Raw genomic sequence first — 17063 nt, forward strand, 5'->3', positions numbered from 1 at the left:
CAATACAAGATCTTGGTGAAAAATTAGCTTATTGAAACAACGGCACAGGGAATATCGGCCATTACATGACAAGCAGTGTGACTTAATATTGGTTTACGGCGACTTAACAAGCACAAAAAGAACAACTACTCTACCACAATCCCTCACCGCTAAATCAACCAGCGCTGCCCGAGGCGTGAAGGGCGTGTACAACTTAGCATTCATTCACCACGGGTCATTTACATTAACCAATAATTGATCGGGCCGTGATTGATCCGACACCCTGCCTGTTCTCCCCGTGACTGCTAATCGCTCTAATTCCACATTATCTGCTAATCATAGTGCAGCCTGGCAACAAGTAGTTACAAGAACGATAGCTCCTGACACTACGGACCTGAAGCAAAACGGATCGTATTTAGCTCATTTCTGATTGTTTCACTTCTCGTAAAGGAACAGCAACACTTATGACTATTCCGAGAATCCTTTGCATTTCAGGATTAGCAAGTTTTGAATATAATAAGGACCCGTAGACAGGACACTTTCAGGATACGTTCTTGCCTTTATTGTTTGCTATTTATGATTATTCAAGGTTCCCATTTTGATTCATCTGAAATCAATCATCCATAAAATAAAACTTGAATTAAAAGCTGCTCAATCTCCCGTCCATAAATCCTATACGCCTAAACTAAAGCATTAATGCCGAACACGTAATGCAGCATCCACACTCGGGGCGGGGCGGATCGTGCTTGTGCGGGAGGAAATGAAAATGAGCCCCGGGTCATTATATCGACCCGAGACACAGGGAAGGGGCTGAGGGCAGAGGACACGAGCAGAGGAGAGAGGAGACATCCGGGATTAAGGAGCCAAGACCTGGACTAGGACGGGGATTACAGACTGAGGAGCAGGGAGTCATACAAATAGGCAAAAAGGAGCAGATGTTACGGTTTTGCATTTTGAAAGAGCACTGTTGCGCACAATAGGTTAAATCTTTGTCCATTCCTTGACCAAATGAAGCTTGTAGGTGGGTCCCCAAGTGCTTTGACCCTGGAGAAATTTGCAAGGGATGAGCGTCTGATATAAATTCAACAGCGTAGATCATTTACTTTATTGAAAAAAAGGTGTGGGACAATTCTGAGATCAGCAACGCCTCCTGCCAAAGAAACTCAATACATTAAAAATTCATAACCGGTGCAAGTACAGCAGCGAGTGGATGTAGTTTACTCATCGTCTTACTCATCTTTGTTTCTGTCGTGTCTCCCAGGTGGATCTGCACGTCCTCAAAGTGCTGACGGGGATCGCGACGCAGGGAGCCATTTCCAAAGAGACGCAGAAGTCCTACTACGTCACCAACTTCAAGCTGGAGGTCAGCACCAACGGAGAGGACTGGATGGTCTACAGGCACGGCAAGAACCACAAGGTAAGAAGCCACGCGAGCCAGAGCTAAAGGCTGTGAGATATCAAGGCGAGACATTGGAGGTAAATTGGGGGAAAACAATGTCTAATGTCCTAATGTGTAGAATGAGCTCAGACTTGTTCACCACAACTGCCGCTAAAATCCTGCACCGTCACTCAAAAAGTCAAAACGTTGTTAATTCGGGGTCGAAGTGCCGTCATGCACAAGCTTATTATAGAACCTGCAGTTACGCGTAAGACCTGAGGTGGCAGTAGTGAGTATAAAATGACCAACTTGCAGCTAGTCTTGTTGGGCAGAAAAGTTGTTTTCATTTGATTTTTTAAGCTGCTGACAGGAAGTGACATAGAAGAAGGTAAAGCGGTTTCACTCACTCATTTCCCATTGACATAACATGGTTGGCACGGCAACAGCCTTCGCCCTATGTCACTTCCTGTCAGTGTCCGATAAGGAAGTGAAACTATGAACATCACAAAAAGGGCCAAACTAAAGAAAGCTGCGGACAATCTTTCGCAAAATCTTAAATATAATTGTGTTAACAATGTTTTAGCTAAAATTGGGTCTAATGTGTCACATGTGCACTTTAATGGTTTTATTTAGTTCATATATTAGTTAGAAATATATCCTGTTTTGGCCAGGGTTGTCTCCCAGATGTCCAGTTATATTTGTATTTCATCGTTATCTCGGTCGCCTTTCGTGCTACACATTAAGAGCAAACAGGTCATTATTTGTGGATGAACAGATGGAGTTTTTTCTTCTTTTTTTTCCAAATCTGACACTCGGACGGTAAAGGAGAAAACGTAAAGCTCGACCGCCGTGTGAAATGTCACCTGCTGTGTCTCGCTTTCTGAGTGTGTGACCATTTTATTGGATGACACCTTTTTTTTTCCTTTGACCAGGTGTCGCTCATACTTGCCTCTGATTTCACTTTTTACTTCACAGGCTCTATCTACCGTTCCCCTTCTCCTGGCACCTCTCCTACTGTATATCAGCCATAGATTCACTTCATGGCGCGAGAGAGCAGACCGTAAAGCATTCGACACATGCGCCAAGCCCACACATAGCCCCGTACGCCGCGGCTTTCGAAACACGAGATGGAATATATGGAGCAATACTTTGACCGCGAGCCCACATTTTAGACCGGTGTGTGCAATTACAGCTGTGCGTAGAACTTTTATGACCCGAGCCAGCAACCTGCATGAGCCTGACATCATCGTGAGCGGCTACTTTTACACTATAGCAGCATCTGGTCTTTGTTAGTGAATTGACACACTTTTTTTTTGGTCAATGGGCTTGGACAGGTTTAAAAGTTGTCATCAGTCAAAGGGGAGGGGGGGGGGCAGGCAAAGGGGCCGCGTGGAAATGAGCCAGGGGTATTTAAAATTAATGCGGCTTTAATTAAAATGGAAAGCAACGCCGAAATTCAAGCCTGGTTTTGCTATTTCCACCTTTCCGGTCACATGTTGCTCCCAATTCAATCTTGCCCCCATTTTAGGCCTGTCACGGTAAAAGTAAGACTTTCCAGAAATATGAGGAAAAACGTTAATCAAGAGATCATTTTAAGGTTCTCGTAAAAGGTTTTCATCAATACAAAAAAGTTTGGTCGATCATCAAAATCCTTCACTATAGGTTTCACAGGCTGTATCAAGGTCGGTCGTTCCTGAGTTGTTTTAGAAATCATCTCAAACATGGGCTGACTGTGGGAGCCCCAAACAGCTTATAGTAAGAAATAAAATAAAATGTAAAAATACCTATTATATATCAGATATTATTGAATGTCAACAAAATGAACTAGGAATTAAAACCCATAGGAATTAAAAGGAGAAGCGGCGTTCGATCCTAATGTTTAGAACAGTTAGCAAGCCGGACTTAGAGTTAGCCGTTAGCATTAGCCACCGAACATCGCAAATGATGAACTTTCCAGATGTTTTCAGCTGTTGTCAAAATTTGTGGGGTCGGATACACAACAAATGCCCACTAACCTTCATCTTATAGTGTGTTAATGATAAAGAAACCACAAAAGTCGTTAGTATGGGAGCTATAGGATTCCCTGTTTCATTTTTATGGGGATAGAAGGTTAAAGGGGGTAGATGCAAGTTGGCCATTTTATACTCACTAATGCCATCTCAGGTCACACGTGTAACTGCACCTTCTATATTAAGTTCGTGCATGACGGCAATTCGGACCCGAAGTAACAACTTTTTGAGACACCAGCCCACTACCCTTAAAGTTAGTGGTAAGAGCAGGGTCAGGGTTAACCTCTTACCACCCGCCTAAACCAAATGCATTCTGTCCTCTTTGGCTCTTATATAGGCCTGTGTAACACCTCATTTGAAAGCTAAGACCCACAAAACTGATCTTTTTCCTCGCATTGTTGCTGTGTTGTGTCACCTTTTGTATGTTTTTTTTTTTTTTTTGTGTGACTTTTTTGTTGAATTTTTTGTTGCTTTTTGTTGAATATTTGTCACATTTTTGTTGATTTTTTGTCATTTTTTTGTTGAGTTTTTGTCACATTTTTCTTGAATTTTTGTCACTTTTTGGTTGAGTTTTTTGTCACTTTTTGTTGAATATTTGTCACATTTTTCTTGAATTTTTGTCACATTTTTTAAAATTTTTGTCACTCTTTGGTTGAGTTTTTGTCACATTTTTCTTGAATTTTTGTCACATTTTTGTCACGTTTACATCCTTGTTTTCTTCTCATTTTTTGTGGCTGTTTTGGTGCTTTTTTCCCAAGAAGCTTTTTGATTAGGGTAAAGCCAAACTGGAGAAAACAGGATCCATTCAGGTGGGAGTTAAGAGGTCGAGCTGATTCATATATGTATGACGTTTTACTCTCATGACTTGTGATTGGTTGACATACCAACTCACCTACGAAAAAAAATAATGGCGCCCGGGGAACATAGGCACCCACATTCGTCAATCAACATATATATCAACATGAAAATAGATGATAGAAAACATGTTTCTTATATATCAGTTTCAATTTGATAACTCTAAGTTTGCCCTGCACATTGAACTTGACCATAACTCGTATCAAAAAGCTAAGCTGAGCAATGGGAGAAGCAGGTCCGTGAGCAGTTTCCTTTAGCCGTCCCTGCCCAGTTTCTTTCTCCTGACGTCTCTATAGAACTGACGGACAAGACGCGACGTCAGAAACTACTTAACGTCTTTTCCATGTGGCCGTTTCCATCTGGCGCTCGACGGGGCCTTAAAGACTTTATCAAATGCCTCACAGATCACACAAGTCTCGCTGATCTGTTGTGACAGTCCTGGCTTCCCTGTAGACCCAAACCTACGGCGGTGTGTGCTGCTCTGGACATCTGCAATTGTTATAGATAAGACATCGGAAAAATATGGGGAAAAACCTGAAGCACTTGAGTGGGGGGAGTGTAGAGCGCTGAGGCCATCTTGCAATTGTGACTACATCCAACTTGAACAAGGTATGGTCTCATCTCCGTTTCCTTAAATTGTCCTGCGAATGCCGGCGCAGCGTGATCTCACACCCAAACTGTAAACGCCAGCGCCAAAACGATGGTCTCAGTCATTCCTATTGAGTGATTTATGCAGCTTACAGATATAAAAGCCACACTCCACTCTTTCCTCATCCTCTCCCCCCTCTCTCTCTCTCTCTGTCTGCGATGAGGGCCGTGCTGAATGTGGTGTTGGTCAGCTCGGAGCTCAGAGGCTGCTGACACTCTCCTTTCATCACCGGATAAATGAGCAGGTTTTTTCCAGCTGTCTCTGCTCTTTCTGCCTCCGCTCTCATCTGTTCATCAGGTGGAGACATCAGTGTGAGGTAGAGCGGCGTGTGTGGTCAGTGTTTGGGGGGGAAGATGTCGCTGTCATGTATCAGATTTGTGATAAGGTGCAGCCTTCACTTTAGGTATTTCTTCTAGTGTGTGACGGACATGAAGACGGACATTATTTCTTTGGATTTTGTTGCTTTGTTCATTTTTAGGCCTCTTGAGTCATGCATGGTTAGGAGTGTTGTGATGTTGGTTTATGTAACTTGCAACCAAAGTCCCAATGTAAAGACTTTCATTGCTTGTGAACATTGGAGGTGGTGAGGGGGGCTTAACCAGAAGCAGGAGGCTAAATGCTATATCACTTCATTGTAGCAAAGTAATGTTAAACAAATGTTTAAGGGGAGACACTACAGGCAAAACTACATTTTCTCAGTTTTCAGATTTTGGGCCAAATTGGTCTCTGAACATATAAGCTTTCACCTGGAAACAAAAAATACCTAATCTTCACAATAACATTGCAGTGATTCTATGTTTTCCTATAGTTTTCTATAGGAAATCATAATTTCAAGAGCCTTTTTTTTTCAAAATGCATTTTTCTCTCATTGTGGCAACACTATCTCCACATCAGTATAGTACTAAAGACTTAAAATTTTCCAGTCTCGGACTGAACAATATTTTGAAGATTTTTTCAGAGGGATTTTCTAATATCTAATTCCTAACCTGATTTATTGAGTTTTCAATATCAAAAAATGATTTTTTTTTTTACAGATTTTTCCACTATAAAAACTGCTTGTTTTAAAACTAAACAAGATATCCAAAATCCCCTCTGAAAAAGTCTTGGTAACTCATTTATCAATAAAATAAAAACATACATTTGAACGTAGCTCAATCCGTTATTCAGATTTTGCCGCCAAAAAGATGGTCAATTTTGGGTATTTTTAGATATAAAACACCTTGTTTTTATATGAAAACATAAAATGACAGAAAACTTGCAATATATATTTTTTCTCATATTTATGCCAGTAGTCTATACAGCAAAAGTTTCAAATTGATATTGTATTTATATTGTAAATTTTAAAAAAAAATCCCTATTCACCTGCAGTGTCTCGCCTTAACTGTGGTTGGATATATTACAAAAACCTTAACTTTACTCACCTGAATGTTGTTCCTTTTATTCTTATACCTAAATACACAACAGGCCGGCATTTAAAGTTGTAATGTTACACCCTTGAGGGCTAGTTTTAGTTTAATTTTCCTTGCCTCCAGCTGATGATAATGATGATGTCGGCACGAGGCAGGAAATGGGTCTATATGTTTGTTAAGTGTGACATCACACACAATAATAAGCTGCTTCCGGTTCAAACACAGCAAAAAACTCCTACTGAAATAACAACAGAAAAATTTAGAATTGGAATAATGTTTCTCACCATTTCCCCAGGCAAAATGAAGCTGTTTTTGTATTTAAAATAAGCCTTCATTGTGTATGGTAAAAAATAACTTGTGGCAAGTGAATGTAGTATTTCTGTGTGATCAGATGTTTAAAAAGAGCCTTGTGGTCGACTCTACAGCAGGTTAAAATCAGCAAATCAAATTAAAGTGAATAGGGCTAAAGTTCTGTTGACATCTTTGATCGTAACCAGGCATATTGTTGTAGAATTGAAAACATTTTCCTAATCCAAGAAGCTCCCTTTGTTCAGCTGTTGACCTGAGGCAGCTTCAAATCAACAAGTCAGGACAGACGACTACATCATCTTTTTTATAAGGGAGGGAGTGTTTTTAAGGGCCAGACATACAGTCACTTTTTGATCAAATCCTCTCTACATAGCTGCACAATACTTTGCTAAATGAGCATTGGTTTAAGTCATGTTTTTGATACAATTTGATAAGAAAACACACATTTATTTAAATACATGCATTCAGGCCCGTTGAATACTCCTCATAACATTATAAACCATAAAGATCCAAACCACATAATAGTTTCAAATGAAGATATACTTTTTTTTTCTTTTGTTGTGTTCCTGCCAAAACATCTACCCTCACATCGCGCCGCGCTCCTCCCCAGTCCCCCTCTGACATTTCGCTTGTTCGCCGTTGTTTGAAGCAGACGTGCAGCTGTAAGGGCAGATGGATGCCCAGGGAGTCACTCTGCGCCCCTCACTGCGCCTGTCGTGTTAGAAATGATGACCCCACAGACTTCAGACTTCCTCCAGACGCGCTCGTCAGGGGGGAGCGGCCCGCCGGAGACCTCCACCAGTTGGCTCGGCTTGGCGTGTGTTGCCTTTATGCGTTAACTAGGCTTTTCCCTCAGAGACTTGTGCCAACTACAGCTACTACAACTACTACTGCACATCTAGGAGCACGCACGGGCACTCCGGCAGGCCCCATAGGCATTTGGCTCCAAAGCAGGCTTTAACGGGGCCTGTTGTGGGGGAAAAGAGAGAGGGATTATGGGCAGTGACACCGTCAGCCAAGCCAAACATCTTAATCCCTTTCACACAATACTATACAGGGCTGTTTTATCAGAGACAGTACGTTCTTGGATTTTGTAGATGAGAGGAAGCTTGTGATTTTACATCAAGAGAAAGAAGGCACATTAGTTTAGAGTTTAGGACCTAGTATTCTCAAGTATTTAACATTTTTAAAGCCTGCACTGGTTCATTTGTATTTAATGCACCAGGAATTTGTGAAGTAATAGCAGTTCTGGTGAATTGGTGAACCAGTGCTGAATGCTATAATGTTACAGGAGCTGCATTCAAGCACTGGTAATGTCAGATTATATATATTAAGAAATGTATTCATTAATTTTTCTGATTTACAAGTTTAAGATGTGTTTAACGATCAAGATTCTGTTCATTGTGCACATTTTAAACATGTTCAAGAGCATTAACATTTGAGAGAAGACTGACATTGATAAAGTTATAAAAGAATAGGGCAGGGTATCGGTAACTTTTTTTCGATGCCCGTGCTTTAACGGTACTTGGTTAATACTTGGCGGTATGGCCACATCATTTATTTGAACTTAAACAACTGAGTAACTTGCCTTAATGTTACTTGGCGGCACGTGTAGCCCTGTGGTTAGCACTCTCACTTCACAGCTAGAAAGTCCCGGGTTCGATTCCCATCTGGACGAGGCCTTTCTGCGTCAGTTTCCTCCGGGTACTCAGGTTTCCCCTACCACAAAGTATGTGTGAATACATGGTGGTGGTCAGAGGGACCATTGACACAGATGTGTGCAGTCGAGACAGCACTTCTGTCAGTCTCCCCCAGGGGAAACTGAAGCTACAAACGTAGCTCACCACCACCGAGCGTGGGGTGTATGTACAATTGTCTCATGTAAACGCTTTGTAACTATGTCTGTGAAGGGCGTTATATAAATAAAGATCTTCTTCTAATGCTGTCCCTGATCAAACAGGCAAAGATATATCTAAAGATATATCATTTATTTTGGTTCCTTTCAATACATTATTTCACTACCAATATGTACCTAAACATGTGCATTTCAGAACATGTTTGTAGTCGTCTAAACCAGTGATTCCCAACCTTTTTTTGTCTCATGTGCTCCATAACTCATTTTACACTCCATGTGCTCCCTTCTTGCTGCCCATTCTTTAGAAAGTGATCAAATAATTCAAATCATTTGTAAAAGATGTTGCGTTTTGGTCAAGATACAGCTCAAATCGATACACTTTACTACCAAATATGATGGCAGCCTATCTTTGAAAATAAAATTATACCAATGTTCAGTTTTATGCTCTTTTTTTTTTCAGCAATTACGATTTGCTAATTGTTCCTCGTTCTGCTTTCATTAGAAAACAGGAAAGGATTCTGTTGTTTTGCAAAACACAGACACATACTGATGTTGCCGTTTCAAACCTGACCAGGCCCATGTTACATGTGACCTCACTATGAACCTCCCCATTTCATCCATCACTTCATTCTTTTTTTCCTCAGCACATTCCTGTGTCCCAGTAATTTTGCCGTTTTTATTCATCGATCACGTTTGTGGGGAGTCGTAGCTGCTGCTCTAAGCCTCATGGTCTCAGGAATACCCGCAGGACTCCAGATGGTCCTACTGGATCTCTGCAAAACAGGCATTTATGTATGAACGGAGCATGTGTGCATGTCTTTTTCATCACTGCCAGGAGAAACCGGGATCTAAACCAGGCTTGGATCGTGATAAAATGCAGGGAACGCCGTCCAAACTGCCAAGAGATCAACTTTAATTAATGACTATTTTCAGTCTTCCCAGGGACACGGGAAATGAATGTTTCTCACCTACAGCAGGGCAGGAATGAGATGAGATATCGAGCATTTGTTTTTGGTTTGCAAAGGTGGAGGTTTGGTGCGGCCTGGGTGGCTACGTGAAGCAGAAAGACTGAGATGCCAAAACTAAACCCAGAATAAACCAGTATTAATTGGAAGCTGAATCTGTTCTTTTTAGTTCACTAAGTTGGTTGGGAGAAAGATAATTCATTTGCACTTTGCTTTGCAGCTCTCGCCCTATTGCCTGCTAATCGACCGTCTTTATTCTGGGTTCGGGTAAAGATGAGTCATAATTCCATGAAATTGCATCTGTGTGTCATGTTTCCTTATATTAGTTAAATCAGGGATGTCAAACATACGGCTGAGATGATTTAATCCGGCCCCTGCCCTGTAGAGTCTAATTTCTATGTAAAAAAGAAAGAAAAGTAAGTCTCTCGTCCATTCTTGTGTGGAGTCATGATTTTTTAAAGAATAACCGGAATGCTCATTCTAGCCACTAGGGGGCAATATATGTTTTAAATAAGGAAAGAGTTCCACACGTGTCCAGCAGAGGGCACTGACATAATAAGAGCTCAGGATATGAACAACACATTATATAGCCACGTGGTAAATGGACAGTCTGCACCAGGGCGGCTGTGGCTTCAATAACAGCTTACCACCACCAAGTGTGGAGTCAATGAATAATGACTAGAAGATATATATTTCTGTGTGGAGTTTGCATGTTCTCCCCGTGTTTGCGCAGGTTTCCTCCGGGTTTCCCCTACCACTAAAAACATGTACAGTAGATTCCCCTCTGGGGCCAGGACTCCCCTGAAAAAGAGATTATTAATCTCAGTGGGACTATCCTGGTTAAATAAAGGTCAATAATAATAATATATCGTTAACGTATCGATATCGAGATATGAACATTCAAAACATTAAAATTGAAAAAGCAAGATATAAACAATATAGATTTTCAGTAGTATTATGTTTTAATAATTTTTTTTTTTTAAATGCTTGGTTTTCACCAATAGTTGTTGTATTGATATCGAGATATCTGGCATGAATATCGAGATATGAAATTTTGTCCATATCGTTCAGCCCTAATGACTATGTTGTACTTTGAGGAACTTGTGACACAGGCTTGTAAAGTGCAATGCAAGTGTAAGCCGTTATTAATGAAGCTACAGTCAAGTTGAGGCTTTGACCAAATCACAGATTATTATTATTCATTTATTAGAAACATTTTCTCTATTATATACGGCCCATGACCCGCCGTGGGAGCTGAATTTCGGCCCACGACCAAAATGAGTTTGACACCCCTGAGTGAAACGCTACCAGTCAATCAAAACCAGGAACCTTTTGTGCAGCAAAATAAGACCTGGTTCGCGGTTTTGACGATCAGCAAGAAGTTGTGTTCAAATCTTTGGTGTTCACGCAGTGTTTTTCTCAAACTGAATCCACCATCCATCCATCAATCCTACTACGTTAACAAATGCTCCGTTTTTGTTTCTTCCTCTTTCTCCACTTCGCTCTCACACCACCACATCCGATAACCCGCACATATTTCCTAACTCGAACCGTCCCGTGAACCTTTGCGCCCTGCTCCGGTGGAAATGAGCTTTTGGACTTTTGAGAACCGCACGGGGAGGGCACGGAGGTGGGCCCCGCGGGGACCCTGCCGAGCTTCATATGGGGAAGACTGAGTGAAGGGAGCGAGGAGCGGGGACAGAGGGAACCCAAGCCAAGGCAACGGACCGGCGCGCACAGACACTCGGAGTCGGTTTATAATGAGAAAAGCAGAGTAAGGGTGTTGACCGAAAATCTCTGAGGAAGCATCACGGGTCGGCGCCGCCCGGAGCGAGGAGGAGGCGAGGGAATCGGAGGCGCAGGGGTGAAAGAGTGAAGAGCTGGTGACAAATGTAAAAGTAAACGCAGGCACAAAGGGCGAGGGGTTTGCTCAGGGGAGTGTGGCACGTGTCGTTTTATTTTGAAAGGGTCAACGAATGTGCTGACATGTGGAGGAGAAGTTTGAAAACAAGAAAGAAGACGAGACGGTTACTTTTCATGCTTGTATATAAAGTCGTGACTAAACTGAAAGCATTGAGGGATGGATGTTTCAAAGTAAAAGCGCAGAAGAAAAGGCTGGAGAAATGTTTTGCATTTTGTTTTGAAAGGGTCAGAGCGTGGTCGGCGGGACGCAGACGGAGGCCCCTAAAGTCATCGAGGAAATGCGAGGAGATGCGCGGACAGGAGACGTTTATTATTTTATAACTGTCCCACATAGACGCAGCGTGGACATTTGAATAATTCAGTCCGTCTCCGCTGCAGAGACCGGGGGCTGACGGAGCTCACGGCGTCACCTGGGCTGCGTTTCCCACGAGGTTTACTCAGGCTGGTTTACGCTGCTCTGCACAGACGAGACAAAAGACCAGTGTTTTTCTCTATGCTAAAAAAAAAAGACCAGGAATTCTTCAATATCATGGCTGTTTATTCATGAATAGAAAAAAACTACTAAAACCATCTACACTGCAAAATGTACCCTCCGAAAAACAAGGCAAAAATCTTAAAATAAGACATTTTGTCTTGTTTTAAGGAAAAAATTCTGCCAATGGTGTCAGCATTTTTTTCTTGCTAAGAATTCTTATTTCTAGAATATTTTTCTTATCATAAAACAAGAAAGAAACACTAAATATAAGCAAATAAATAGCTAGAATTAAGCAAAATGTCCTCAGAAAAATGAATAATTTAAGGAAAACATTCTTATTTTGTGAAAAATGTGGGGATATTTTACTTAAATGTTGCTTGATTTAAGCAAAATGTTCTAAATTACACACATTTGCTGGAGGATTCACCTATTGTACATGTTTTTAGTGGTAGGGGAAACATACACAGACACGGGGAGAACATGCTCCACACAGAAAGGCCCCGTCCTGGTGGGAATCGAACCCAGGACCTTCAAGCTGTGAAGCGGAGGCTGAGCTGAGGCTCTAACCGCTGCGCCATGTATTATCTATCTGTGAGAAGCAGTTCTTACATTAAGAGTTGTTGTGATCTTAGTTTAACATAAGAAAAAATATTCCTAAAATAAGATTTTTTTTTCTCAAGAAAACTTTGCTCGGCAAGACATTATTACTTTTTAGGGAAAAAATAAACTTATTTCTTAAAGTAAGACATTTTCTACTTTCTTAGAATCCACTTTTTTAGTGGTTATTTACTCCTACCTTTTGTCATACGTTTATGTTTATATTTTAAACCGGAGTTTAATAGCTTATTCTATACACACAGGCTCTAGGTGTTTTAATGGAAATGCACAAACCCTATTCTTTTTAAAGGAACAGGCCACCGTTTTTCCACACTGAGGTATGTTCCTACCTGAGCTTAGACGAGTTGATTCGTACCTTGGCAGCTTCCAACTTCACCCCCATTTGGAGCTATAGGAATACATTGGGAGAGGCCGAATGCTAACAACATCTTTGGTCGTTTTCCATCAACTTGTCTAAGCTCAGGCGAGAACATATCTCAGTATGGAAAAACGGTGGTCTGTTCCTTTAAATTTCCCCTCACATAGATATAGATTTTTTGTGCTTTTCCCCCAAACACATACCTCACAGGCAGAGTAAATGTGTAGGTGATGTAAGCAGACAGAAATAGCCCATAGGTGTGAGTAGGTGACCACCTGTTCCCCCTCATGGCGCCTGGTGTCTTCTTCACTTGTCTTTTAACGCTATAGAAACGCTGCACCTTTCATAGGCCTCGACGTAAACAATAGACCTCCAGATGGAAAACGCTGCTGAGGCCATTAGTTGATTGTTTCCCTTTAAGCAGAGAAAACTCGGGACGTGGTCATTCGAAACAGTTTTGTCTCCGTGAAGGATTGCGATTTTGTCCCCACGTTTGACAAGACGAAGTGAATCCCCGAGAAGCCCTGCAGGAACCGCCCCTGTTAGTGACCAAGCTTTTTCTTCTTGTAAAACTCAATCTGAGAGGAACAAGGTCAGGTCAGGACAACACGACAAAAACTAAATAGCAAGCATGGGGTTTGAATGACTTGAATTGAGAATATTAATCTTTTTCCTGATCGGATCTAGAATACTTTGTTTGATGACATGTTTATTTATTTATTCGATAGGGACAATGCATATTGATGAACAGTTGCACATGAGCACTGTAAATATGCCAGATTATAGCAGGGATGCTAGTTTCCATCTGTAGTCCCTATAGGCAGGCAGCACATACACAATTTACAATTTACAATTAACATAATGTGACACTAAATGCAGTAACAACTAAGTGTTCACAGGCCTGGTTTTCCTTTAGCCACAGTTTAAAACGTGCTTTAAAAGTGGCCAGAGTTGGAGTCTCTCTGACTGATGAAGGGAGACTATTCCAGTACTTGGTGCCTTTTACAGAGAGCACAGTCTGTCCAAAGGAAGTTCTCCTGTGTGGAACCTCACAGTCTCCTCGAGCTGATGCCCTGGTGCCCGTGATCCCACTAACAGACTTTGGCTTGATGAAATCCTGCAATGGAGGTGGAGCAAGTCCATGCAATACTTTATATACAAGGCAACCATATTTAAAATTAATGAAGTGATCAAAATTGGGTAAATGGTGCTTCTCTAAAACAGTGCAGTGGTGAAAGGAGAACGGTTACTTGTCCAAGATTTTTATGGCATTTTTAAAAAGAGACTCTATTGGTTTGAGTGTTGTACCAGCAGCAAGTGACCATGTGGTTATACAATACTCTACATGAGACAGAATCATGGAGTGTAAAAACATTCGGGCCGCATACAGACTGATTCTAAGGTAATCTTGAAATAAGAAAGTAAAACTGCCAATGGGACGAGTGCGATGTTCTTACCCCATCGGCGGATAATTCAACCTGAAACAAAGAGAAAATGTATTGAATTGGGTCAACAAATGAACAAGTGAAATGGTCAAATGTCCAACTAAATCTTAGTCAAAATAACTCAAATTTGAGACATTTAAACGAATCTACACATTTTTCGGAGTTGCACTCATTAATCTTACCGTCGACTAAAACCAACTTGATGATCAGGTGTTGGTCAGATGAGTGTTGAGAAGAGAATTGAAGAGAAGACATCCTCAGCTCAAACAACACAATCCCAGCTTTGAAAACCTCTTATACACATGTGTCAAACACAAGGCCCGGGGGCCACATGCGGCCAGTGAGATGATTTAAGGTGGCCCTTTGTGGAGTATGAATTTCTGAGCATGTCCAAAAAAAAAATTGTCTCTCGCCCATTCCTGTGCAGTGTTATGGAGTTAATTTTCACTGTAGCCACTAGGGGGTGGCTTGAATTAAAAAAAAAAATCCACAAATGTCCAGCAGAGGGCACTGACATAAGAGATCAGGATATAAACAACACATTATAGCCATGTGATAAATTGTCTCGCTGTGGTAAATAGTCTTACTGCCATCGAGTGTGGAATGAATAATGTCTGCCTTTATACCCTGCAACCATAGCAACCACTATGAAAAATTAGCAGCTCCAGCCCAAGAATATATTCTGAATATATTCACTTCTGTATTGACACTTTACACATATCTAACTTTAACACGTCTTCCACGCTGCTCTTTAGACACAGACGGCTAGCCGAGGGGGAAGATGACCTCTGTCTCCTCTTTTTAGCTTTTTTTCTGGTGGATTTTCAACATATTTATCCCACACCAATGAAGTCAAGCCAAAATCGGGTCCATATGGATGTTTTTTCACAGCAAATTGTTGAGTGGCAGCGACATAAACGGTGCTCATTGCTAACGTTAGCATATGTAGCATGAAGCTAATGTAGCTTCCTGGTATTTATGGGCTGTTGAACCACTTTGCTCCTCTTCATGTCACTGTATATTCATTCCGTAGAAAAATATATTCATAATTCAGCACTTGTTAAAGTAATGGTGGAGAAATGGGAGAAAGCACAGTTTTTCCTCTCCTTTGTTTTCCCCCTCTGGCTGCTTCAAACATGACCATATATGGGCAGATCCAAAGATGCTGTCTGTATCTCTACCAGTCAATGTGTGCCTTTTACTCGTATAGATACAGACGGCATCTTGTCATAGAAGGGGACGTGGCTTCGCTGAGGGGGAAAATAGATTCTTTAGAGAAACACAATTTTCCACTCTTTTTAGCCATTTTCTGGTGGAATATGAACTTATTTATCACATAAATAAAGTAAAGTGTAAATCGGGCCCATATAGATATTTTCTCACAGCAGATTGTTCAGTAGAAGTGAAAAAACGGCAGTTGTAGCAAGCGCTAGCTAACCGTTAGCATTAGCCCGATGCTAACATGTAGCATCAAGTTAGCATTCTCCGTTATTCATGTATTTATGGGCTGTTGAACCACTTTGCTCCTCCCCATGTCTTTGTATCATTATTTAGTAGAAAACTATATTCATAATTCAGCATTTGTTACAGTAGTTTTTGAATAATTAGAGAAAATTTAATTTTTTTCAAAATTGTTTTGCCCCTTAACTGTTTTCAAAAATGACCATATATGGGCGATTCCAGAGATGCCGTCTGTATCTATAGTGCATATTCTCATTATTGCTATTATTAGGAACATAAAAGGGGGGGAAAAAATCAAAGTAGTAATGATTGAGCATGCGTTCTGTACATCCACATAGCCACAGTGTTACGGGGGGGGGCGGGCGGATGGGGGTTTGCTAAAGGAATTTTTCGCTTTGTGCCAGGGGAAATCAGAAATCTCCCCGCAGCCTTTGCGAAAGCTCCTCACTCTGAGACCTCATAATTACACTTCAACACAGCGGCCCGAGACATGCGCACTTGTAATTACAGCGATCCGCCGCAATCCCATTAGGTCTGCTCAAGCCTGCAGGCCTTTTTCCATCATTTACTTGGTCACAGTGTGAGGGGCGGCCGGTCGAAGGGCACGGGTCCGCTGTGCTTCTGCGACTGGGGAGCTGAGGGTTCAATTCCCCAAAACTCTTTCATCCAGATTTGGTCGACCCTGAAGGAACACGCTGTTTTAATGGATTGGGAACATGAGGGGGGGGGGGGGGGGGAATAGCTAATTTACTCGCGCGCACATCGACAACAAAGTGAACATCTATAAAGGAGAAGCCAAGCAAGTAATTGCAGGGCCTTTGGCTGCGCTGAAGCGGGTTTTACTTCTCCATGTAATAAACACTGGTTGAACTGATGGCGGAGAACAGAGGAAAACAGCATTTGAAACTTTGTAATGAGGCTAAACTCCTCCACTGTTCAGGCTGTGGTTAGTTAGGGCTGCTGTTTATGAAAGAAACTTTGTTGTGATCCAAATCAGAGCGGGCAACAGTCAAGAAGTCTGGGGGAATTGCAGTCTGTTTATTTTTAAGTCTATTTTCTGAGCAAGACTACACCAAAGACCCGCGGTGATCATCAGAACAAATTGATCATCATAGTCCGCTTCCTCCGCCTTAACAGTGGCAGTCGCCAGGGGTAGCACAGGCCCCCCATGGACTCTGATTGCCCCCCCACTCAGAGGGGCCGAGGCAGTGTGTCGTCAGTTCAGAACAGTTTACTTATAGAATATATGTGCAAAGTTATCATAAGTAAGCTCACATTATATACGCAAAGGCTGAAATTTGAGGTTAAAATTCAGAAATGATTAGATTGTGTAAAAGTTCTTGGGCGACTCCTGGTGCCACCCTCAGACAACATT

General features: G+C 41.6%; 1 protein-coding gene across 2 annotated transcripts in view; it reads left to right on the forward strand.

The window, feature by feature from the left end:
• The window catches only part of LOC306968102 (neuropilin-2-like), a 205034-nt gene that overhangs the window by 99050 nt on the left and 88921 nt on the right, over window positions 1-17063 (forward strand). For both annotated transcript variants that reach the window (XM_079563393.1, XM_079563394.1), the window contains exon 7: window positions 1241-1396. In XM_079563393.1, coding sequence (XP_079419519.1) covers window positions 1241-1396 — 156 coding nt within the window. The remainder of the gene's footprint in view (window positions 1-1240; window positions 1397-17063) is intronic.

The sequence above is a fragment of the Gobius niger genome (assembly GCF_951799975.1).
Source record: "Gobius niger genome assembly, chromosome: 9".
NCBI classification, from domain to species: domain Eukaryota; kingdom Metazoa; phylum Chordata; class Actinopteri; order Gobiiformes; family Gobiidae; genus Gobius; species Gobius niger.